Raw genomic sequence first — 27,919 nt, 5'->3', positions numbered from 1 at the left:
TAAACATGGGTTTAGCTAATAATAATAAAACTCGTAGTAGAAAAATATCTAATTATACGCGCTACATCTTATTATAACGTGAACATCAACAACGATGATCTCAGCGATGATTTGGTCCTATCGTTTCGACATACATGATGGCAAGAAGTATGTACAAAATATATAAGCTAAGATACGAGTGTGCGCATTGTATATTCCTCGCCCTCGAATTCGTCGATTAACAATTAACGTGGAAGACGGAGATGAACAGAAGGCACTTCAATCATATGTTAGATATGTTCACGAGCAAGATTTACGTGTCTCCCGAAATTAATGACATGCTCAAAGAGATTCCAAGAGATAGTGGTTTTCCTTATCTTCGATATTAATATCAATTTTTTATTCATCTTTTTTTTTCTTTTTTATTAATCAAGAGATAGGAAGAATAATGCACTATGTGCGCGTGTATGTGTGTATGTATATTGTTTTTATGAATTATTGAGATTTTTGCAAACGCACGGTTCGGGGGCACGACGTTAATGTATATTATTTTTAAAACAATGTTATTCATGTCAATGGATTATTTTGAAAATATTACAAATTAACCTGCCTTAAAAACATATTTCACAATTTATAAAGACTTAATGTTTAATATACTGCTCTCTCTCTCTCTCTCTCTCTCTCTTTCTCTCTCTCTCTCTATACCCGGTTTCCTTTTTAATTGAAAATATTTCCCGCTTTTTCAACGAATATATGGGAGTTATTAACGAATAAACGAATTAGTTCTCTTATTGTATTAATGTGTATCAAATGAAAAATTCTATTACTTCAGAAGCGTCGGACACCGAGAGGCGGGGCGGAGAGAAGGGAGGGAGGAGGGCGGGAGCGGCGGGAAGAGGAAAAAAAGGATCCGAGAAACATTGTCACAAGGGAATAACCGCGCTAATCGCCGTTGATGCAATCGATTCTGATGGATATTAAATTTAATCGAACGTAGACATTTTTTGCCCATTAAAGTTTCGTCGCCCGCCCCCTTCACCCCCACCCCTCCCACCGATTTTAATCGCGTTATTATTTCGCGCGATTGCCCCGCGCACGCAACGCAGCGCAAACGCGGCGTTCGATTTTCAATTACCAGGCAAATTCTTCTCCCGCGACCCTGCTTGTGCAGCGATTTTCCGCGTTGAAGTCTACGGATTGCGCATCGCTTTCGCGCGCATGCTCCAGAGGAATCATACAAGTGGATAAAAAAAAAAAAGGGAAAAAAAATGTACCGAAAAAGGAGAACGAGAGCGGTGTTTGCGGAAATATTTGACTGTGTTACTCTCTCTTTCTCTCTCTCTCGTTACTCTCTCTCTCTCTTTCTCTCTCTCGCGATAATATTATTATACGTTTCTTAAAATCTTGATGGATTTAGAAGAGTCCCGCGAATCCTCCCAAAAACCGAATGAATAATCAATTTCGATAATTTTCCCGGATAAGCGCGATATTACATTATTATTCCGTCCAATCTCTGACACTTCTGGTTTTGAAAGACACTCTCGTTCATGAACGGCCTTTGCTATGTGTATGCGTGTGAACGTGATTATTCCCCTCTCGTTCAATTTTATAACTCTAATTATAAAATTATAATTTTTTCAAAGACGCGATCGAAATCATTTATGATCTACAAAAGGCGCTCTCTTTCATGTTTAATTTCGGGATGATCGATATCGAAGCCACTCCTAGAACGCTCCTAGGTCACCCTTTAAAGCACGCTTATTGCAGTCCGAGAATGCGAGCGAATGTTTCGCTTGTGGAAATGAATAATTATATTTCCTTCGCCTTAACGTCGACCGAATGAACTCGTTGTCGCCGGGGCATTAAATTTTTCGCATTTTTCCTCTCGCGTCCGCGAGGCAAAGCGACCCCTCCCCCTCGTCCTCCTCCTCTCTCGCATTCTCGGCTGGCGATTTTTACAATCGAGAGAGACGATTAAGTAAAAATTACATCAATCGAGAGCATTATAAAGTAAAGTATTGAATTAAAGAGAAGGAAAATTCCCTTTTTAAACTAAAATAAAATTTTGCTTAAAGACACGCGTCATAGATTGGCGGACCGGACGACATTAAGAGGAGTCGGCCCCGTTCTCATTCTCGTCATTGAAATAGAGCGAGACTATAGAGTGCTTCTTACAAAAGGCCCACCACCAACGGAAGCCCGACAACCCGGTGAACACGAAGGCGGGATCGCGCTTCTGCCTGAGTTGCTCGACGAAATTCAATATCGCGTTGAGGGACTTTTTCGTTCGCCGGTTGTACGGACTGACGCTTATGTCGCAGCAGAATTCGAGCACGGCCGTTTCCTCGGTCGGATCGAGACCGGCCTCCTCGAGTATCATCATCCTCTTGGACTTGCCGAGGATGTTGTCGTAAAGGGTGCCCTTGGGGATGCCGTATTTGGTCGACGCCTGGGTGAAGCGCATCTTCTGGGTCACCACCGCCTCGATCGCCTCCTGGAGATCGTGTCGCGTCCACGTGGGCGCCTTCAGCTTCAGCAGGGTCGTATAGTCAGCTAGAAAATAGTCAGCGATTTCTTTTCCCATCTCGTCTCGACTTTTTTTTTTTTTTCAACGCGAAACGCGTCGAAAACCGCGAACGGAGGCCGCACCTAGAGAGGATAGATGGCGCGAAAATCGCGCTTCGCGTATGACCTTGATATGACCTTGACAAGGCACTCTTTCTCCTTCTCACTCTCGCTCCGTCTGTTCGCCGCTCGGGTGTCTCTGGCGCGAGCACTCGGCGAAAAACAAGTGGAGTTTCACGTGATTGGGATTTGAAAAATATCGTTAAGATATTTATGAAAACGCGACTGAAGGGGTCTGAGAATCCTTCAAAGTGGATCATAAAAATTGATAAAATAAAATAATTGAAGTCATAAATAAGAAAATAAAGATTGGAGAGGAGTTTCTGATAAATTAAAAGTTTGAAGAAGACAATATCGAAGGAGGAATCGAGCGAAGTATTGGTACCTTGGAGAATACAAGTAATTATTAATTAGAGAGAATATCAAGAAAATAATATTACTGCTTTATATATAAGTCAAAATAAGATTAATACAATATATTGATGAGAAGGAGCACGAGACCTGGGAGGTGGCAAGCTCTCTCGACTAAAAATATACGAAGCCAAATACGAATTGCGAAGCCTTCCAGATATATTATAGTTTTGAATAAATGATCAACATAATTCACGATAAAACGAGGAGGTAATTGAATAAAACCTACATTGCGGGAAGAAATTCTTTTCTATGAATCTACAAATCCATTTTTTTTAATAAAATACATTTATTTTGTTAATAATGTTTTTTTTACTTAAATAAATGTATACTTTGTTTCCAAGAATGTTTTGTTATAGTAAATAAATTATTATTTACATGTAATAAAAATTATAATTTTTTACAATCAATAATTTACAATTTCAATAAAAATTTACGATAAAACGAGGAGGTAGTTGAATAAAACCTACATTGCGGGAAGAAATCCTTTTCTATGAATCTACAAATCCATTTTTTTTAATAAAATACATTTATTTTGTTAATATTGATTTTTTTACTTAAATAAATATATACTTTGTTTCCAAGAATGTTTTGCTATATTAAATAAATTATTATTTACATGTAATAAAAATTATAATTTTTTACAATCAATAATTTACAATTTCAATAAAAATTCACGATAAAACGAGGAGATAGTTGAATAAAACCTACATTGCGGGGAGAAATCCTTTTCTATGAATCTACAAATTCTTTTTTTTAATAAAATACATTTATTTTGTTAATGTTTTTTTTACTTAAATAAATGTATACTTTGTTTCCAAGAATGTTTTGTTATAGTAAATAAATTATTATTTACATGTAATAAAAATTATAATTTTTTACAATCAATAATTTACAATTTCAATAAAAATTTACGATAAAACGAGGAGGTAGTTGAATAAAACCTACATTGCGGGAAGAAATCCTTTTCTATGAATCTACAAATCCATTTTTTTTTAATAAAATACATTTATTTTGTTAAGAATGTTTTTTTTACTTAAATAAATGTATACTTTGTTTCCAAGAATGTTTTGCTATATTAAATAAATTATTATTTACATGTAATAAAAATTATAATTTTTTACAATCAATAATTTACAATTTCAATAAAAATTCACAATAAAACGGAGGTAGTTGAATAAAACCTACATTGCGGGGAGAAATCCTTTTCTATGAATCTACAAATTCATTTTTTTTAATAAAATAAATTTATTTTGTTAATAACGTTTTTTTTATTTAAATAAATGTATACTTTGTTTCCAAGAATGTTTTGCTATATTAAATAAAGTATTATTTATATATAATAAAAATTAAATTTTTTTTCTATCAATAATTTACAATTTCAATATAAAAATTCACGATAAAACGAGGAGGTAGTTGAATAAAACCTACATTGCGGGGAGAAATCCTTTTCTATGAATCTACAAATCCATGAGAGCTGACTTGACAGTCTCAGTTTCAAAATGAAAAAAAAAATTTAATTGTCATTTTATATCGTCAATATTAACAGAAATTATATGTCCGGGGCTTATTACATAATTATACTGTAATTATTCCTTTAGCCCCGTTCGTACGCGACTCGCTGCGTAACTCGAAGCGAAAGGGCGGACGAGAGAAGACGAAGGTAGGGAGAAGGGAAAAAGCGAGAACGGACCACTGTGTGGTCCACAGAGCGTGTCACACCCACGTGTGTTAGCAGCAGTTAACGTCACTCACGTTGGCCGTGCGATTTATGCGTTGTCGCGGCGGCGGTGGCGGCGGCGCCGTCGATTTCTGCTTCGCGAATTGCCCGTAATTATGCAAGAAGAAATTAACTCTGCGATTGAAAATAGACGAGATAATTGGCGAAATCAATCTTATGGCAACAAATTGAATTTTAGGAGATAAAAAGGCTCTTGCACGTTTCATATTAATTTTATATCGGGTGATTGTCTCCGGCAATTCTGGAAGTGATAAGCGGTATGATAAGTTCGCACTTTGTTGCGGAAAGAAATCGGGGAGTCCGAAAAATTGAAAACAGCCTTCTGTTTGCATAACAATCTGATTGCATTGAAATATGGATAATCTCGTTTCGCGCGCGAAATCGATTGTCCCGCGACCGTCGGAAATGATTGCCAGTAAACTAAAAGAAAAAAAAAAAAAAAAGAAAAAGAATCCTACACGTAGTATCGCGCGTAATGGTGTCATAGCTAAATCCGGACTGGAATAATCGCGTCGAATAATATTATCATACAATGGCGTTTCGTCGCGCGAGGGCATTTTCTCTCGGATTGACAAATTATCGCGTTAAGCGAACAATCGCACTTAGGCAATCTCACACTGTCAAAAGGCGCAGGTTGAATTAATTGTATACCGATATTCACTCCGTCGAAATATCGCGAGAAATTTTCTATCGCGTTTCCATTTGTAGCGACCAAATTAACATTTTGTTCTGTCGAAAGCAAAGTTTTAGATAAACCGAGTGATAAAGAAATATTTTTCCTCTAAAATTTTAATATATATATATATATATATATATATATATATATATATATATATATTTATTCAGAAGAGGAATGCATGTTTTCGTACTAAAAAAATTCAATTCTCCGAAATTAATTTAAGTTAGCAAGAATAATATATCGAATACATTAAAAATAAAATTTTCCTTAATCAAATCAATACACTTTGTTGATATTGATTTATTTGAAGATAAAAAATTATTTATTAAAATAAAAAAAGAACCTATGTTTTTGAAGCGTGCGGCCAAAGATAAAAAAATGTTTTTTAAAAGTAGTATTTTACTAATAATAATATTTTATAATAAGGATAAAAAATAAATTCTTTTTATTTGCAAATAAAAGCATATTTTATGTCTTACTAATTCAAATATATTTTCCACTTGATTTAAATAATTAATTTGCAAGTATTTAGATAAATAATTGTTTTTTAATTAAATAATTTTTTTTTTTCAATTTAGTATATCTTTCTTCTGTACATGCTTCCTTAATTTCTTAAGATCCTAAAATAATCATTCTTGAGGCAAGCGAGGAGAGTGAGATTGGCGGCTGGGTGTACGTTTTGAGAAACGCTCAAGCGGACGAGAAAAGCGCCGGGATAAATAAGCGCGATCGTTAAGAGAAGCAAACAGCCGGCAACGGCCGCACGTCTCATGGGAAGTCAAGGTGTAATCGAAGAAAATGATTTAAGCGAGTCAAGGGGTGGGGATACGCGCCCACGCACGCATTCGGCATACGCGTGTGAACGCGCACGCACGTACGCGTGCAATACCGCGGGGATCAATCAATTCGAGACGCGTATTGCGGCGTTTATGCTCCCCGGTCGAGCGGCGAATCAGGGGTCGAACACGGAATACGAGGAATATATACGGCTGAGAAAATTGCCTGATGCACCTCATCGAAATAAAAAAATCGCTTTGGTAGCCATGCAAATTCCGTCGCGTTAGAAAATTTACTCGTCGAGAATATATAAAAAAAAACGCACTTTTGAAATTAATTTCTACGAGACTTGATGACATATATATTTATATATGTAAATTATATTTTTATTTTTAAATTATTTTGTGTAAATATTCGCGATTTTGTCTAAAACAGAGTTGCAATAATATTCAAATTATAAACAATCTTTTGAAATGTACAATGTCTATTTAAAAAATCATGAAAATGTATTATAATAAAATTTCTTTTATTTAAAAAAATTCTTTTTATTTAAAAAATTATTTATTTAAATACTTCAATTAAGCAGCAAATATACGAGTTAGTAAAATATATGTAAAATAAAAGTAAAATATGTTTATATTTGCAAATAAAAAAGAAGTTGTTTTCTTTTTATTAAAAAAAAAAAGAAAAACATTTTTTATTTTATTTTTTTACTACTTGTTTCAAAAATACAGATTCACCTTATTTTAATATATTTTTCATACTAAAATTTTAAATAATGTATTCCAAAAATTATAATTAGTATTACACGCAAACAATAATTCATTTAAGTTAACAAAATATTGTTGAAAACAAAGTGTATATTTATCTGACTAAAAAAAAAAAAAAAATCAAAATTGACAAAATGTATTTATTTGATCGAAAAGAATTTTGTCTTTAACGTAAATAATTTACGATCGTTATTTCTAAATACGAGACGATATTCGTTGCACTTGTAAGTCACAGATATAACACACGCTAGTGAAGGTACGGAAGGATCTTTTCTCAGGCGCCGTGCGGAGAGCCTTCGCGGACTAGAGAGAATTACATGCAAGGTGCGGAGGCTGCGAGTCGTAAGAGAGTTGCAGCGGAGAGTCTCGCGCGCTGGCCATTGCGAATCGCGGGCGTGTTATCGCCGCTATTAACCGGCGTCGGCCGCTCCTCGGCCGTCTATCTAAATTGCTTTCTATATTAAAGCAAAACGCATTCCTGCGCTTTATTATTGTCGGGGCAATGACGTGGTCCACGCTCTCTCGCGGGCTCCCCCCCCCCTTCCAATCCCCCCCCATATCGTTTATTGCTGTTCGACCACCACCTTCGACCTCTCCCCGGCCCCCGCCCGTGTTGCCACCTCCCGTGTTTATCGTCGACGACGTCGTTCACGACGACGGCCATGTTCCGGAACCTTATCGTCCCGCGTAACACTTAAGCGGCCTCAGTGGGGTGAGATATCGATCTCCAAACAGCGGATGTTTCCGCTTCCGGAGGACTAGAGGAATCAGCGGAGATCGCGGTTTCTCGAACGAGAAACTCCTCGTCACGCTGCCCCCAAGTCGGGGACGATCGGTGTGATCGTGAACTTGTGAGGTGGGCGACCCCACGAGGGATGTTTGAGGGAAGAGAAATCTCTCCTCTGGAAACTCGAGACAGGATGACCGGTCCTTTCCGTCATCGCTGCTTCACTGCGGATACCGAAATCGTACCGAGCTTTCCACGAGCTGTCAGATATAACAGCGGATGATGCGACAGATATTGCAGGAGAGAAACGTGATCTTCAAATATGTCGAGACAGATTTATACAGGGTGTCTTCGACCGATTGTACTTTCCTTCAAACGTACAGTGTGAAAATGACTTTTAAAAAATTGAATTTGAAAGAGGCAAAATATATGCTAGGAATATTGACTCTTTCTTTAGAATCTTTAAATTGACATATATATATATATAAATATATTTTACCTACGATACATTTTTTCCAAATAATTTTATAGAATTCTTTTGAATTCTTTTTAAATTTCTTTTTTTATGACTATATATATATATGTATAATTTTATTTTTTATTAAACATATACTTGATATATAAAAATAAAATAATAATAAAATTATATATATATATATATAATTAAAAATAAATTTATATAATTTTTTGTTTGTTAAAGAAAGTGCCATTGACGCGAAGACACCTTGTTTATTGAAATAGCGTATGTGCGTTGTCTAATGTGCTGGTTTCCACGCTACGTCCGGCCATGTCGAGAGGGCGATTATCTCCTGAAACGTATTGAAACACGACGAAGAGGAGAAGAAAAGAAAAACATAAGACTCACCTGCTATACTGGAGGTGGAGGCGCCGAGCCAAGCGTGGGACGATTCCAACAACTTGGCCTGAAACAGAAAAGTTCGGTCGGTGAGACGTCAGTGTGCTAAAGCGGCGATTAGCGGCGATTTAACAGCCGGCTGGGAAAACGACTTAATCCCTTATCCGCACCATCTCTTTTTCTAACCGAAAGCAAAACGTGTTATCCCTCTGCGGGATAATTATTTGATCGAAAATCGCTCGTAAGAGGGTGGGAGATTTGAAGTATTTTAAATCCTTGTCTGATATCGCGTTCGGCGTCGCGAAATATAATTAGTATTCAATTTTTAATTATAAGTTGTATAACAAGGTATATTTAAGTCCCTGCTTATTGGCATGTCAAATGGCCACACTAATACTACGTTAATATTGCAACACAAAACGAGAATGCAAAACTTCATAGTAATTTAAAATAAATCTTCTGCAAAATCAACATATTATTAATGATAAAATTAACTTGGAAAAACTTGGTTATTGACAGTCTGTAGTCACTCTGAGAATCCTATTGTAGGATAAAATCGAAATTTTCTCTGTAAATTTTAACAGAATTTTAAATCCTGTCACTAATAATACGGAACATATCTATTGTAAAATTAAAAATATGTGCATATGCATTGCATATGCAACTTTGTTAATATGCGGAGCTTTTCGAAAAGGGTTCTGCGAGACGTCCGGGCACCGAAAGCGCAAGACACACGCAAAGTTGGCTCATTTGAAAAGTTTCGCCCCTCCCTCCCCTCCCTCCCCACCCTCCCCGCCCCGCCCGTCATCCTCTGGGCCGTCGCTTTCGGATTTCGCGATTTCCGCAATATCGCAGGAAAGCAGGAGCACGCGCCGCTTAAATACTTCCCGTGTACGCTACACTTCCGGCTGCGCTCTCTTTCTCACCGTCTCGCCTGACTTTTCAAATTAATTTTTAAGGATCGCTCGATGCGTCCAGATCGCCGCTTAAATCCTTCCGCTCCGCTTCTTCCACTTTCTCTCTTTCTCTTTTTTTTTTTTTTTCTTTTTCTTTCTCGTGAGTCGGAAAAAATTTCGTTGATCCACGAGTTCTGCTCGTGGAATTGGATGCTGCTTTAGTTTGAAGGACGCTTGTACGGAAAGTGTTCTTACTCTACGCTCTATCCAATCATTTAAAGTATATTCTTTATTTAAGAGCCGAACTCTCTGAGAGAGATTTCTGTTTCTCTCTCTCTCTCTCTCTCATAACTATTCATAAAAAATTCACATATCGATAAATTTAAATTGTTATTAATTCATTAACTTATCCCATGTGTGAATATTCGAAAAGATATGATACACAATTAGTTTTCAGTATTCTTCGAGAATGCAAAAATTCTTCAGAAATGAAAAAAATACTTCGCGTATTGTACTATAAAATATATTGTAAATATATGTAAAATATTGAAATTGTTCAACATTGTAAAAAAAAATTGACTGAAACTTCAGACATAGCGTCTGTAAATTTTTTTGCAAACACTGTCTGAATTTTCAGACAGAGTGTTGTCTGGATTTTCAGACAGAGTGCTGTTTGAATTTTCAGACAGAGTGCTGTTTGAATTTTCAGACAGAGTGCTGTCTAAATTTTCAGACAGAGTGTTGTCTGAATTTTCAGAAAGAGTGCTGTCTGAATTTTCAGGCAAAGTGTTGTCTGAACTTTCAGAAAGAGTGCTGTCTGAATTTTCAGGCAGAGTGCTGTCTAAATTTTCAGGCAGAGTGTTGTCTGGATTTTCAGACAGAGTACTGTTTGAATTTTCAGACAGAGTGCTGTTTGAATTTTCACGCAGAGTGCTGTCTAAATTTTCAGACAGAGTGTTGTCTGAATTTTCAGAAAGAGTGCTGTCTGAATTTTCAGGTAGAGTGCTGTCTGAATTTTCAGGCAGAGTGCTGTTTGAATTTTCAGGCAGAGTGCTGTCTGAATTTTCAGACAGAGTGCCGTCTGAATTTTCAGAAAGAGTGCTGTCTGAATTTTCAGACAGAGTGCCGTCTGAATTTTCAGAAAGAGTGCTGTCTGAATTTTCAGGCAGAGTGCTGTCTAATTTTCAGGCAGAGTGCTATCTGAATTTTCAGACACGCTCGAATTTTCAGACACATTCCTCTGAACTTTCAGAAAAAGAACTCCAAAATGATTAAGACAGATTATCTGAAATTCCTTTCAGACACTCAGACCTGAAAATTCAGACAAAAGTGTGTCTGAAATTCGCACTGCAATTATATTAGTCTCTTTTCGGGATTCACCTCTCCGGTCATCAGGTTCGTTCACGCGGAAGTGAAGAGGGAGAGAGAGGGAAAAAAAGCTTTCCACGGAGCGGAGGCGAAAGACGGCGGTGGTGCAGGCAAAATAACGTCTCCGTCATGACACAAGGGGGAGAGATGGCACGAGAGCTGCTGGCAATTTCGCGAAATAGCTCCGCGTCAATACACGTGTACACGCATCTCTCGGCTAAACCACACAAAGAATTATTGAGCAGCCCGCTTGCTGTTTCCGACTGAGCCTCGCTCGAGTCGTGGAGGAGGAGGAGGAGGACGAGGACGATGCATAAGTGAGACCAAGAGGGAGAGACAGCATGAAAAAAAGAGAGAGAGAGAGAGAGAGAGAGAGAGAGAGAGAGATATCGAGTCCGCTCTCTCTGCAGTTGTAACTTGGACGCGCAAGTAGTATATCGCGGCGCGTGCATTTTTCATTGTCTCGCGTCTCCCCCTCACCCTCCATCCGCCCCCTCCCCTGTTCATTGCGGTGCAAGCTCGTGGAACACGCCGTGCGGAGTGCATACGCGACATGCCGGTTGACGTGCATTGATGAGAAAATTGCGAGCGTCCCTATATATCGCGGTCGCCCACTCCTGTGGCTGCACTCTTTCTTTCTTTTTCTCTTTCCCCGCATTTTTTCCCCGTCCTTCTCTTCTTTTTTCCTCAGACCGTCCCGTCGTTCTTACGTTATTGCGCTCGGAATGCAATGCCAGTTCGACCGCTTTTCTCGCGGATAATCCCGTTCGACGAACGCCGACAACGCAGAGAATGCGTAGAGAGAGAGAGAGAGAGAGAGAGAGAGAGAGAGAGAGAGAGAGAGAGAGAGAGAGAGGGAGAGGGAGAGAGGAGAGGGAGAGAGAGAGGGAGAGAGAGAGAGAGAGGGAGAGAGAGAGAGAGAGGAGAGAGAGAGAGAGAGAGAGAGAGAGAGAGAGAGAGAGAGGAGGAGAGAGATGAGAGAGAGAGAGAGAGAGGAGAGAGGAGATGAGAGAGAGAGAGCGAGAGAGAGCGGAGGCGCTCGAGAGACAGAGACGGGATCAGCGAGTAGCGACAGCAACAGCAGTCTGCATCTCAATTTGTTTCGACGTGCGACAGTAGCACATGCTCACACGTACATAGTCCGGTGAGTTTTCGTATGATGTATGCCGCTAATGGAAATGAGGCCTCTCCTTCTCTTTTTCTCTCTCATTTCCCCTTCACCTCCCTCATTGCCTCTCTCTCTCTCTCTCCGATCCCGACGAGTATCCCCGTCTTCGTCATCTTCCCTTTCGTCTTTCAGGCCGGCCGACGGGAAGACACACTGGAGATCGCCCTGGCCCCCGAGAAGAGAGAGATTCGTGAATTAAATATCGCGCCGCGAGCTCGTGCGCGATTTTATCCCGCTTGCGAATCTGCCCGTCTCTCTTTCCGCGCCCTCCTTCTGTCTTCCTCGCCTCTCTTCAGCATCACATACGACCGCTATTAACCGTCTTCAAATTACCGGGCTGACCGCCTTGAATTTTTCACGACCGTCGCCGCCGCTGTTGCGGTGTCCCGGCGTGTTTCTTCACGATTGAGATGCCATCTGGCAGTTCCGGAAGCTATGAACTCGACTAACGACGAGTTCCGAAAGACGACGCGCGAACAGCGAGTATCGATATGTCTACTAATGTCGCGAGTGAGTTTTATCGGTTTAAGTAAACGTGTCTTTGCATATAATTCTGCTTTCGATCTTTCGTCTGTCTTTCTTCTACCTTTTGCTTCATTTTCTTCTCTATCTTTATTTCTTCACTTTCTTCTCTAGCTCCTCTATCTTTATTTCTTCATTTTCTTCTCCATCTTCTCTATCTTTATTTCTTCAATTTTGATTCTTCATCAGAAAACGAACTACACTTCCCCTTGAGAACCTTATCCCTCAATTTATTTATATGATCATCATTTAACTTATAGAAGATCTATTCTTCTATCAATCACAGACTTATACTGAGCAATTTATGAAAGAATAATTGTCAAGAGTTTCGAGCTTATATATTTTGACAGAAGTCTGAAAGAGCAAATCTTCAAGAAACCTGCATATTTTTTTGTCTGAAGATCCTTTATCACTTGATGACAACAAGGACAAACATTCGAGGATGCCAATAAATTGTAGAAGAAATAAACGCAAAAAATATATTTTGCAAACATATTAAAAATATTCTCTTCTCTAGCTTCTCTATCTTTATTTCTTCATTCTTTTCTCCATCTTCTCTATCTTTATTTCTTCAATTTTGATTCTTCATCAGAAAACGAACTACACTTTCCCTTGAGAACCTTATCCCTCAATTTATTTATATGATCATCACTTAACTTATAGAAGATCTATTCTTCTATCAATCACAGACTTATACTGAGCAATTTATGAAAGAATAATTGTCAAGAGTTTCGAGGAACTTATATATTTTGACAGAAGTATTGTACGCTTTTTTTTTAATTTTGACAGCTTTTTGCTATTATTGCACAGCCAAAACATCCAGTAATTAATAATCACGATAATATTGACGAGAATCGTACGTGCGAATTTGCTCGATGATTCCCGGTGTTGGGGTGCTGCGGGATCAGACGATGACCTCCCGACACTTCGGCGTCCAGAAAGTAAAGTATTCAGGCTCTTGGGATATCGTCGCGCCGCGAGGAAAACTTGGGCTATTTTCTAGCGAAACAAGTTACCGGAAAGTTTCGGCCGCGCCGAACGAAAGTTCGCTCTTCGGACTCGGAAAGAGATTTGCTTCTTTCCTTCACTTCGAGAGACCCGCGACAACATCGTGGATCCTCGCTTCGTCTAGGTATCGAGGTAAACGGGGTATATGTGGGAAATTACATGTTATATCCGAGTTTCACGTGCGAGATGAGATGATGGAAGCGCGAAAACTCGATTTGAAAGACGAAACTTCGAAAGAGTGCAAAAAAAAACGGATTTATTATCCGCCTATTGTAATTTTAGTTATTTTTAATCTTTTCTGGATTCGGTTGAATATTTCGGTCGAAATCACAAAAATCATATATAGGGTGTCCCATTTTAGTTGGCCTATTTAAATATATTTTTTCCCTTTTTGAGAGAAAAAAGTTTGTTGTGACCTCGAGAGGCAAATTTCTTTTTTACGACTTTTGATGAGGGTCATTTCAAGGTCATTTTAATTTTTTTAAATGAAATGACCCTTGATTTACTTTAATCGATTCCTCGCAATATTTGGTGTAAAAAGTTATAAGGGTAGTATAGACAAAAATTTAATAATTTATGAGATATTTTATATTTTAATGCGACATTATTTTACATAAACCCTTTATGAAATATCTCATCAAATATTTATTTTTCGATTATCTTACCTCAATATATTTATACACAAAATAATGAGGAATCAATTGGTGTAAGAAAAACACACTTGTTTAAAAAAAAAAAATATATATATATATATATATATATATATATATATATATATATATATATATAAATTTCGAAGACTAAACTCTATATTATCGAACATTTATCATACAGCATAGCTTTTGTTTTCTTTTCAATATTAATGATGTAATATAGCAGGTATCTCTACGATAATACAAACGATAATTCGAAATTAAACGCATATTTCACTCGGGCATAACTCCTGATTTCGTGTTTGATGGCGCTCGGCGAACGAGGAATGCCGCGCGGACAAAGAAATATTATGGACGGCATTATTAATGTTAGTATTAAATGTGTTTATTATCACTTCGTTATTTCCGACGAAAAATAATTACCGTCGTGTATCGCGCGCGCTTCAACTCCCGATTTGCGATCATTCGATATTTTATTACAATTCGTGCTTCCTTCGCGAGTGGCAAATGTCACACGCTTTACCGTCACACACCGTCCTGGAAAATATGTAAATAAACATTGATACAGTCAATTTATCTAATTTGAACGAAATGACATTCCGACTGTAGCAATCAACCGTTTCATATATAAAAGAAACGTAGAATCAATATACGCCATTATGATAATAATGAAAATAAATAACGTGGAAAAATTGTAGAGACGCGCGTAAGCTCGCGTTTAAATTGGAAAGAGCTTCGATAAATAATATTAAATGAATAAAATATAAAATCCATCCGGGGCGTGTGTCACGGGGGTTCTGTACACACGACAAATGTTTTTATACATCAACGATTTTCTCACGTGGAAAAAATTCAATATCCTCACGTTTCTCAGAACAATACGGACATAATCTCACCTCTCGTTCAAATGCAAAAGGCCCATTTTACAACAACAAATAAATATTGGCAGAAAAGAGTCGCGAAAAAAAAAACACCCCTATCTGCATATCTAAATTTGACAGCGCCAATTTGACAACGAGACGCGATTAATGATCGCGACGCTCGTCGTTGAGGAAGAAACGGAAGGCGTAGGAAAGTACGGAGCCATGAGGATTTACCACCGGCGAGGGGGAGGGGGGACAAGCGGGTCGAGGCCGGGGGGAGGCGGTGGTCGTCGTTACCCGGGGGCTAATTCCTGCAAATATTTGCCGGGCAAAGGATATAGGCGCGGGCGAGACGGCAAAGGGTGCGGAGGATATAGGCACGGGATTTCAGTCAACACGACGAGAAAACGAGGACGAGTCGCTCACCACGACGTCGACGGCCACGACGACGACGACGACGACGACGTTGCTACCAAACGACGACGTCGTCGTCGGCCACGGCGTGGAATGCGGCGCCACGGCGAATTTCTAATCAGATTAGTGCGGATTAGCAAAGTTCGTTTGTTCTAATGAAATTCGTCTAAATTAACGTCGGGCGGAGAAAGAGGGAGAGAGAGAGAGAGAGAGAGAGAGGACGGGGGAGAGGGGGACCGAGGGTGGCCGCGACTCTGTCTCCCTGCGCGCCTTCCCCCCTGCCCCCCCCCACTCTCGCCCCACCCATAGGCGCCGAACTTTCGGAATTGCATACTTTGCTGTACGGATAACGAAGCCCTTCCGCTCGGATGGAGCTCTTGACGGAGGGATGGTTGTTCTCTTGAGGGAGGAGTGTGTACTGGGTGTAATAAAATTTCTTACTCTTATTTTATTAATAATTATCGTATTATTATTAATACTGATTGGGAATTTATGTTATGTCATGTACTTTGACAATTCGCTCCCTTTTTATTTCTCATTTTTCTCTCTCGTAAGTTTCGGAAAAAATTATACTACTCAGAGCAAACCTAATATTCCTCTCGTACCCAATTTTGCTCCTGTCAAATTTGAAAAAAGACCGAGATATACAATTAAAGAATGAGATATTTACACATTTTTATTAAATACATATATTTCCAAAAAAATTTCATAAAAAAAAATGGAACAAAAAGATACAAGAGATCAAACGAATGACGTATAGAAAGCAATATTCAAAGAAATAAAAGAAAAATATCTATACAAAATAAAAATAGTAATATATTATTAATATTAATTAAATATTAATTAAAATTATAATAAATTCTCTTTTTTCAACACACACGTTATTGTGTTCCTCTGTTCCTCCATGCGCCCTTCCCTCCTCTTCTCCCCTCCCTCGCTTTCGCCGGGGTGAAGAGCTTTTAGTCACTGTGTGTCACTGCCGAATTATATAGACTTCTGGTTGATCCCTTTTTCACGAGTCGAGTCCTCAGCCGAATCCGATAAATCGCGCGAGAAAGAGAGAGAGAGCCGGAACGAGCGCGTTTTCTTTGATTTCAACGATAATCATATTTTTGCCGGTACGCGATCTCCCGATGTCATTGCACTGACTAATTCGATGTCTTTCATGTTCGGAGAAGGAAGGGAGGGAGGGAGGGAGGGAGGGAGGGGAAGTAATAATGGACCGCGCACGGGAATAAAGTAATAAATCGCGCAGATACATTATCCCAGCCCGCCACCCGTCGTCGCCGTCGGGAATTCCCCGCCGTCGCCCCGATCTCTCGCTATCATTGTATTATACTAATTAATTCAATGCTTTTATCCTCCGTACAGAAAATAATAATCGACTACGTCAAAAACAAAAAAAAAAAAAAAATAAATTATACAAGTAGGACATATTTATGTATATGGGCTATCCGGGGCGAAATATGTTCCGCTGAACTCGCTTACATAAATTAATTTAATGCTTTCGACTTCCCTTTCCAAAATACTTGCTTTGTATACGTGCAATGTAGTTGCAAATATATATTTACACTTATTCTATATACGATATGCTCTCGTATTCAATGCTTCGCATAGACAATATTGAGATCATCTAGATAAAGATAAAATTTTATCTTAGATAAAATAAAGATAATTTATTTCAATTTTATCTAGATAATAGATGAAATTATAGAGCGTTTTATGTAGATGATTTTAGGTAACATTGCTTAAAAAAAAAAAAAAAAAATTAAGAAAAAACTATAACAACTAAAATATATTTATCTATAAACTTTTTTTATTAAATATTGTTCCTTTGTCTTCTTGCGCGATCTTGCGAAATGTATATAAAACAAAATATATGCGTCAGAATGAGGGAGAGTGTACGGCGAAATTGCCGCGAAAATGAAAGGGAGGCAGAATATTGGTGGCCCGACCACCACATGTTAATTGTCATACAAACGCCCGGTGTTTCTCTCTCTCTCTCTCTCTCTCTCTCTCTCTCTCGCAAAAACACTCGTCGCGAGAAAGACACGCGCGCGTGGGTGCAACGAAGCGGATGCACGCTTGTTTTCGCACGTCCCTATACAGGGTCGAATTCCGCAAAATGCACTTTGTGGAACCCCTCGATAAAGTAAGCGCCCTATAATTCACGTTATCTTGATATCAAAAATTTTCGTCGTTACAAAATGGTCATTTTGAATTCTCTTCAAAGAGAGAGAAAGAGGAAAGAAGAAGATATTTAAAATATTATACAGTGTGTCATGCTACTTTTTGTAATAATATAATTGAATATTTTCGTTGAAAATTAATTATAAGTCAAGATTGAAAATAAAAATTTAACTTTTAATTGTTCTCGATAATCGTTGATGACTTCCAAAGGTAAAATAAGCTTTTATTATCCCATTTATTTTAGGACGTACTAACATATATATATATATATATATATATATATATATATATATATAATATCAAAATTATGGGATACATAAGAATTTTAATTTTTATCTTTGAGAAATAATCTTCTGCTCCAATTCTGAATGTCTCTCGATGCTACGCGAGGCCTCATCGACAATCCGCTGATATTTTATTCAACGATCTGATGTTTAAACTATCGCATTGACACCATACACACACACACACACACACACACAAACATATATATATATATATACACATGCGTGAGCATACGCGTAAACATACTAGTGCAAAGCGGCGGCGAACACGAACCCTTCCTCTCGCGCCCGAATAAATAGATTTATTTATTTACGATAAATTGATGTCGACCACTCTCGCATTGCTGAAAGAGACAGATTGAAAGAGAGAGAGAGAGAGAGAGAGAGAGAGAGAGAGAGAGAGAGAGAGAGAGAAGAGAGGGGAGTAGAAACATACGAACGAGAGAGAAATATTTATTTGCCGTAGGGAAACTAGTGATGGCACTGATCACCCTCGCATCACGCTTTTGAAATTGAAATACCCCATTTTTTTACAATCACAAGTCAATAAAAAAAGTTAAAGCTCTTAAGATATAAATACTTGAAAAATAAATGGCGCGAAATGTTATTTGCTTATATTATTCTAAATAAACATTTCATATTTCTGAACTGAATATTATTGTAGCGCTCGTAAAAATATTTAAATTAAAAATTATATAATATAATATAATATAATTTAATATTATATAGTATAATATTAAATTATATTATATTACATTGTATTATATATTAAAAAATATATTTAAAACAAATTTCTCTTAATTTTTTAAATATAAAATTATAAAATTTTTCAAATTATTATTAAACTATAAAATTATATATTAAAAATAATTATATTATATTAAATTAATTATATATTAAATTAATATTATATTAATTTATGTATATTAATATATTATTATAATTATGTTAAAAATTAAGAAAGATAAAATGAGGAAAAATAATATTCTAATAATATTATAATATATAAAATATTATAATAATAAGCTAGATTGGCATAAGAATTTTTATTTTAAAAAAAAAAAGAAAAACCTATATGAGACCATTCCAGGACATCTCGTGTAAAAATATTCGGACGTCGTTCATCCGGACAACAGTTTTATCGCTTGAAGCGTGATCGCGATATCTTTCAGGAAAAGTGCTTGTTTGAAAATCACAGGCAGAGATATTGCTCCGAGGTGTTGCCATCGCTGGGATTGTAATTCGTGAGCGCGAATCCGATTGTTTCGCATTTACATAGCCGGAGTTGTCTGTTGACGCGCGTCCCGTTATTGGCTAGCGTCATTATCGCTTAACGAATCCGGCGACCGACGACGCTTTTCGGCATTCGGCTTTATTTGCGCGCTCGTTGCGTTCGCGTTCTGAAGCGTTAGCAGTTAGGGACGGCGTTTACGATATTCCGTACGATGTTATCGAATATGTATTATTGATATAAACGGTCAAATAACACATTAAGAATTTTGGGCCAAAACAATTGCTTTTTTAAATAGAAAAAAAAAATAATCTTTAGAATTTATTATATTCATTTTGTAATACAATATAATTGAAGAAAGACACATATTTTTTAACATTGCTTTACTTTAATGAATAATTCTTTATCTTCAAATATAAATATTTGGTATATTAAAATTTTTTATAATCTATTTTAAAAATTATAATTTTTATTACATGAAAATATAATAATTTATTTAATATAACAAAACATTTTGGAAACAAAATATGTATTTATTTAAGTTAAAAAAATCAAAATTAATAAAATGTATTTATTTGATTAAAAAAAAATATATTTTTGGCACATAAAATTCAAACTAATTGAAAAATTGTCTCATTTTAATGTATGAAAATAATTAAGTTATAATTTTTTTTATATATATAATTTATGCATGCATGATAAATTATAGAAATTATGCTTAAGGACAGAAATTTTTTAAAGATCCGAGAAGAATCAGGCGTTAAAGTTATATATAAATTCACGCGAATTATAATATATATATATAAAAAGTAAATATTATAAATATATATAAATATGTATATAAATATATATATAAATATATATATAATAATAAAATATATATATATATATATATATATAAATATATATATATAAATATATATAAATATTATAAATATATATAAATATATATAAAAAGTAAAAATCTTTTTTTTTAATCAAATAAATACATTTTATTAATTTTGATTTTTTAACTTAAATAAATACATATTTTGTTTCTAAAAATGTTTTGTTATATTAAATAAATTATTATATTTCTATGTAATAAAATTATAATTTTTAAAATAAATTATAAAAATTTTAATATACCAAATATTTATATTTGAAGATAAAGAATTATTTATTAAAATAAAGCAATGTTAAAAATATGTGTCTTTCTTCAATTATATTATACTATATATATATATATATATATATATATATATATATATATATATTTCTTTTTTTTTCTTGCATTTTTGTCCTTTCCCTCTCAACTTTTTCTGGCGCTTCGACTTTTTCTGGTCTTGTTGCATTTTTCTCGATGCCACAGGTAGTCACATAGCTATAGAATCGCAAGTACCAAACACGTGTTTGTGTTAGCTTGCAATACGTTATTATCAAGACGGCAAATTATATATTAACGCAACAACAATAACGTTATTAATAGTAATAATTAACTAAGGAGGGGAAAGAGTTCAACGAAAGAGTACTGTTTCATTAACTAAAGTTGCATGGAACAATACAAGGTCCTAGACCACCCGTACACCTCTTTTCTTTCAAAAACTAAGCATTTTAGAGAAAAACGTTTTGAAAAATTATATGGTTTTGAGGGGAACATAAGATGGTGTCATTGGTTTGACCTTGGATGGCATCGTTAAGGTCAAGTCAAGGACACTTTTAATTTCTTAAATGGAATCCCCTATTTTTTATTGCATATTCTTATAGCTTATGTCGAGAGCTTTCCAAAACACTATAAAGTATTTTTTCATTAAGATTTTTTTGAATTATTTTGTATCTTAATCTGACATATTTTAGTATAAAATATAAGATATCCCGAAAATTATTTAGTGTTCGATAATTGTATCGTAATACTTTTATGTACAGAATAATAAGATGAATCAAATGGTGTAGAGAAAAAATAAATAATTGTTATAAAAAAAATATATTGCGAATAATTGCACTTTTTTTTAAACAATTATTTTCTATATACCATTTGATTCATCTTATTATTCTGTACATAAAAGTATTACGATACAATTATCAAAAACTAAATAATTTTCAAGATATTTTATATTTTATATTAAAATATGTCAGATTAAGATACAAAATAACTCAAAAAATTCTTAATGAAAAAATACTTTATTATAGTGTTTTGGAAAGCTCTCGATATAAGCTATAAGAATATGCAATAAAAAGCAGGGAATCATTAAAAAAATTAAAGATGTCCTTGACTTGACCTTAACGATGCCATCCAAGGTCAAATCAATGTCACCATCTTATGTTCCCCTCAAAAGCATACAATTTTTGTTGAAAACGTTTTTCTCTAAAATGCTTAGTTTTCGAAAGAAAAGGGGTGTACGGGTGGTCTAGGACATCCTGTATATATATTGTCGACATAAAATATGTAAAAATTTTATTACATATTTTTAAAAGTAACAGCAACGGTAATCAAAGTTTAAATTTTAATTGGTTATTAAAGAAAAAAAAAAAAAATCCCGCGTTTAATTTGTTACAATGTAGAAATTATGAGAACACGACGTGCTTCCCCGGAATATAATTATCATTATCATATAATTATTAACTATAATGAATTATTAATTATTAATGAATTAATTATTATGTAGAATAGTCGGAGCAAATTAGATCTTCCATATTCTTTATTCGCATTTCTGACGAAACATTAATGCAAGCAATTAGAATTATTCTCACATTTCTCACATCGCGATAATAATCCATAATGTTTCCTTCGCGAACTCTCACGTCACAAATTGCTACATATTAAATAAATATATTATCAAGGACAGATCGTGCGAATATACGTATTCCCTTTAATACAAAGTACACATTACGCGAATGTGTAGAATAATCATTATCTCTCTTACGAAATGTAATTGTTAACGTTTTCTTACGAAAAATAAATTACATTCTTTGTTGCGCTGACAGAAATCTAAAATTAGTTTATCGTAATTAAAATTTTTAATTATAATCCCACGTTTTCATTGCGTTAAAGTTTATTATTAATAATATTAATATTAACAAAAAATATATTTTTATATTTCATAATATTATATATAACATTGTTACAAAATTATCATCTGAGACTGAGTTTTCCGTGCGTACTCTCTCTTGTGCACGTGTCCCCTTTTACTCTAAATATTTAATTAGTATATCATCAACCGTACTCATTCATATTGTTTGCAACTGCGTCGCGCAGTTTATATTACGCGAAAAAAATTATCTCCATCGCGCCTCAGGATTCCCTATAAATTAAATAAAAACAAAAATTAATAAAAAAACAATTAGCACGTTATCGCGTTGCTTCCGGACATAATGAATTTTTTATTCCGACCCGCGATATCATCAATCGCGGACGCGCGAAAGGGTTGTCATTATTGCGACGGGGCGTGCGAGGGCCTAAATAGTTTACGAGCGATGCTCGCCGATTAGCGATTTCCTTCCGTCGTCGCGTTATCACGCGCGACTGATACGAACGGCGCCGCCGTCCCGTTCCGTTCGGCGTACGTCGCCACAATTCGCGATACGAATGCGAGAAACGTGTGTCGAGCAAAACACGCCCCGTCGCCCCGTTATTGCCGTTAGGGACGGCATGTAGAAATATTTTCCCAACGGAAAATCCTTGGAAAAAAAATTATAGCGCCGTGGGCGCCGATTTATTTTCGCATCGATCTCTCTTTCTTCAATTATCCTGCTTTCTTCCATTCACTCGTCCGTTCATTTCTCTCCCTCCCTCCTACTCTCCGCCCCGCTCCCGCTCTCTACTGTGCGAAAGGGGAGACAGGGCTGTGCATTTATTAAATATTAAAGTGAAAATATCAATAGCCGAAAGTGTCGGTCCCGATTTTTCCCGAGTTTACGTTGATCAGAAACGCATTTCGGTTTGTAAAATGTGTGTCACGCGAGGACTCTCTCTCTCTCTCTCTCTCTCTCTCTCTCTCCTGGCAACCTGTGGCGTCGTTTTTCGAGCAAAACGAAGAGCGAAACGAACCAACCACTCTTCCCACCCGAGCGACCACCACCCGAGGGTGGAAGGAGGACGATCGTGGCGAGGGGTGAGGGAGGGTGGGAGGGGGAGAGGGAGGGTGACGTTGTAAACGCCGAGCGTTCCCGTGGATGTAATAACGCTTGGTCGGGTTTTCTCGTCGACTCCGACTCGGAGGATTCGAGCACGAGAGCATAAGAGAGGGATAGAAAAGAGGATTTCAGGATCTGTCGAAACTCGTCTCTTTGTCCGTGAGAGAGAGAGAGAGAGAGAGAGAGAGAGAGAGAGAGAGAGAGAGAGAGAGAGAGAGAGAGAGAGAGAGAGAGAGAGAGAGAGAGAGAGAAGTTGTCGGAAAGTTTTGTCAAATGTTTCTTTTATGATTTTTCGAGGAATTTTATCGCGTCCACTGGGCCTTTTATAATTTGCAATTGTATCGCGTAACGCACTTAGAATTTTTTTAATTTTCAACCTCCTCGATGGAAACGTAATGTTAATAATTTCTCTTTGTGCCGCGGTAAGCAAAACTTGAGTTACAACGTAGCATTAATTATTATTTTAATTGTAATTTCCACGGCAGGAATTGTGAAAAAACATTAAAAAGCGAGATGTCTGAGATAAAATTTTTTGCCACGGCAAGTCGCCGTTGCAAAATTGGAAGAATGAGGAAGGAAAGAAAAAAAAAAAAAAAGAAAGAAAGAAAGAAAAAATCCACCGTGCGTTCTGTATATAAAATCTGCCGCTATTCGTTACAACAATAGCAGTATTACGTCCTTGTAATCTGTACTTCATACACGGCGGCGGCCGGGAGAGGCTTCTTCGAAAAAGAAAACGTTTGTTGAGCATGATCATTTTTATGCCGTTAATAAAATATTCCCCTTTATTCCGCCTTCTTTGCCGGATGTAAATCTTTCTTCTCGCATTTATTCTACCTTTTCATATGCTTGTAATTCTCCGCGTCGACCGATGGCAAACATTGTGTCTGGTATCTTTTATTCTTTAACTGATTGCGTCTTCCACAATCAGAATTGTTGTATTAGCGTTATTTATATTCATTTTTTAAATTTCCAGAAAAGATAGAGGATATTGGAGTAAATAAATAGCGAGCATTTATTCGTTATCTAAGAATTAAATTTTTATTTATTATTTATTATGTCTGCTGTATACAAGACAATAACACAGCCATTTTTGAAGAAGGAATGAATTTTTTAAATTCTTGGAAAATTTCTAATTTTTAATTCTTTCTTATTTTTCAATAGTAATAAATGTACACTGTTGGAAAATTTGATTTAAATTAAAAATAATATGTTAAATGATGACACTAATATTATATTAATATTTCAACGTAGAATGCAGACTTTATAATAATTTGAAATATATTTATAATAATTTGAAATAAATTTTGTGTTAAAAAAATTGTCAACATACTTGTAATAATAAAATTAATTTGAAAAAATTTATTGACCATCTACGGTCGTTCCTATTGCAGAATAAAAACAGATAAATCCTGTCATTAATAATATATCTCGAAATATATCTTGTGTAAGATGAAAAAATAATTTTTATACTCCTATCAACTGCATTAATAATTTAACATTTGAGTTCAATTGGCACAACAGTAATTTGTTAAATCACCACATATAAATATGTTGAATATTCGACACAAAAATTTCGAAAAAAACCGCCATATTTATTAACACGAACTTTCCAAGAGAGTGTAGTTACCAGAGTGTAGTTAAAATCGTGTTAGTTGACATTTATGTTTCGAACTTGGACGAATTCGCGACGATTTACTTTGCCCATCGGTTTGTCGACTTAACACGAGTCTTACGAGACTCGGGAGATGAATGTCTCTGTCCGACTATCGACCCATCTATTCTTAACTAATCGTACTCCGAATCCGCAGTTCGCGGACAATGCCGGCGTTCACGATTCAGGGACGACGAGGGAGTTTCAAGGTAAGCGGTCGGTGGGTTCGTATATTTGTGTTTCAGCTGCAAGAACCTCTCTTCCCTTTCTTCCTTTCCTTCTCTTAGCCCCCTACCTCCTCGCATCGAAGAGAACAAGGCTCCCCGGTATAAATACTTGGCGCTGTGTATTATTTCAATAGAGTTGAGTGGCCTCTCGATCCCAACCAAAATTACCCCGTAATCCAAATCGACGACGGCTTCACCGTCCTTGTACCCTTAGTTAGGGTACAAAGACCTGCCGGCAAACGCTGCGTCGCGACGTTACGATCGTTTCAATTTCGCGAATCCAAGCGATCGCTCTTTTACGATTAGCTCTATGAATCGTTAATCAGTTCGTAAAATCTATAAACGAGTTTCTACTGATAGGATTAATCTTATCGAATTTCAGATCAATTCATGGTGTGATCAATTGTTAAAGGCGGATGTAGGAATGCGCTCAAGGATGGATTATGTCATCTTTCGGAAAGCTGAAGTCTCGATTGTCAAGATTCATATAATTTTATTTCAAAATATCGTTGGCAAAAATAAGTAAAATAAATAGCAAGAATTTTCGAAAAAATTTGTCATCGATATCATACAGCATCGAGCAGGTCGTTGGTGAAGTCGTAATGTAACGCTCGAGTATCGAATGATTATTATTATAATCGATAGCAGCCGTCTGGGAGATTTCTTTGTGAGAGGGAAATTAATTTAAGTAATTATCTCAGACTTTAATCACGTGAGAAAATCTCTACATTATTAACGGATCTTTCATTCTATAAAGCGACGTGAGTCACCTTTTCGACATCTTATATAAAAATAGACGCACGTCTAAAATAAATTGTTGTATAACTGTATCTTAATTAATTTAAATTTAATATCTTTCCACACATACACACACACACACGCGCGCGCGCGCGCGCACACACAATTGACTCGTGTCACTTTCAAAGTAAATGGTCCGCGTTAAATTGCATATAAGATTAATTTCTGGCCTAGACCAGGACCTCTTATTAGACTACGAGCTCACATTATTTTTACACGCAAAATCAACAGAGCAGTCAGATGAATGAATTAAAAATCGCCGTCGCAGCATCTCGGCCGCGACTCATAAATTAAAGTAATCATTCTTAAATCAAGTGATGAGAGAGTGAATTGAATTTTCCAAGAATCAAGAAACCTCCACATATGTATTTTTATAACGAATGAAAAGATTAAAATATTATCATTGAAGATTAAATAATGAGATGGGAAGATTATATAATCACGATAGAGAGAATTTCTTTTATTAAATTCTGCATTCTCTCTCTCTCCCATCAAAACTATTATTTCTTTTCCTTTTTTTTTCTTTTTTTTTATTAAAAACAAGAATGCAAAATATTAAAACATCCAAGAAATATTTCAAACTCTGCTGTGCAAAGTTTCCTCTATATGTGAGAGATCTTTTATGAAGGGATCATCTCATAGCTTCCTCCACTAACGAGAGAGAGAGAGAGAGAGAGAGAGAGAGAGAGAGAGAGAGAGAGAGAGAGAGAGAGAGAAATAGGAAAGGCAGCAGGATTTCCGACGAATTTCGAGGTGATCTATCGCGCCAATAGATCGTCCTTCCGTAGTTTAATATATAAGGAATGGATTATCCCTTGAATAATGTTCCAGGCTGCAGTATAAGCCGCAGCGCGGCCAGGCGCAGAGACACACACACACTCTACCTACGTGCGTGCGTGCGTGCGTGCATGCGTGGCTCATGCACGATGCAGTTTCGTGGGGCGTGTTCGGCAGGCAGGGTTATACGAAACAGGGGATGGAAATGTTGGGATGGTGCGAGAGACGAGAGTGTGCGGCGGGGGCGGGAGCGGGGAGGAGGGGAGGGGAGGGGAGGGGGAGGGCAGGGTAGGCTAGCGCGGATGTTAGCTCGCACGTATGTAGATAGAGTGCTGAACTATGTATTAGAGTCGTGTACCTTCCGCGTGTAGATATACCGGGGTTTGTATAGTGCAAGATTTGCCCGTCGGCGAACGGCGACTGCACGGGATATCCTGCACAACGGGTGCTCCCGAAATATCCCCGCGCGATCCCCATCCGACGTATACACGCTTTCACGTGGGTGAAAACGGCGCGGCGCGGCGCGGAGAGTGCATGCGGGGATTAAACTGCGACACTTCACCCGCGGCGCGACGATTCTAATAAATTTCGCCGACGGTATTCTCGCCTCGATCGCGCGCAGTACCACGTGCGTCGTGCGCGTTACGCGCGTGCTATACAGGGTGATTCGAAAGTAAGGGCGGAAGAATTTTTGCTGAGATAATTGTTTGGCGGGAATTAAGGGAGGTCCTTCATATAAACGGATGCCTCTCCTCGAGGAATTATATTGCACCAAAGAGGAAGGTGAAAGATTGATGTTTTATCTTTTTTTTTTTTTTTTTCTCAGATTTTGGACGAGTTATAGAAATGAAATTTAGTGGATATTTTTCACTCAGTGAAAAGGATATTTATTAATATTTTTTTTTAATCCTGCAGTATCGTTGTAAGGAGATGAAACTAGCAATCCCTATTCAATTTTTTATTAGAATTTTTTAATGGACCGAAATGTGATCATCTAAAAATATGCGTTAGAAAGCTTGGTTCCTTTGGAAACTTTCTTGCTTCTTTTACATTTTTCGCAGAATTAATAATTTTTAAGGAAAAAAAGATAAATAAGAATGCAACTCCTCAAGGAGGGATATAGGAATACATGCTTATATGAAAGAACTCTCTTAACTTTCGACAAAATATCATCTTCTAAAATTTTTC

General features: G+C 36.6%; 1 protein-coding gene across 5 annotated transcripts in view; it reads right to left on the bottom strand.

Moving 5' to 3' along the window:
* LOC126849878 (protein bric-a-brac 2-like) overlaps nt 1–27,919 on the bottom strand; it is a 403,282-nt gene that overhangs the window by 15,724 nt on the left and 359,639 nt on the right. For 4 of the 5 annotated variants that reach the window (XM_050592209.1, XM_050592212.1, XM_050592210.1 and 1 more), the window contains one exon: nt 8,575–8,632. In XM_050592209.1, the coding sequence (XP_050448166.1) occupies nt 8,575–8,632 (58 nt within the window). Of the gene's footprint in view, nt 1–1,030; nt 2,533–8,574; nt 8,633–27,919 lie in introns of those variants that run through there. The other variant, XM_050592213.1, reaches the window with a different exon arrangement.

The sequence above is a fragment of the Cataglyphis hispanica genome, chromosome 5 (genome assembly GCF_021464435.1).
Source record: "Cataglyphis hispanica isolate Lineage 1 chromosome 5, ULB_Chis1_1.0, whole genome shotgun sequence".
NCBI lineage: Eukaryota > Metazoa > Arthropoda > Insecta > Hymenoptera > Formicidae > Cataglyphis > Cataglyphis hispanica.
The sequence above is the reverse complement of the archived record's forward strand: the minus strand, read 5'-3'. Positions and strand labels throughout refer to the sequence as shown.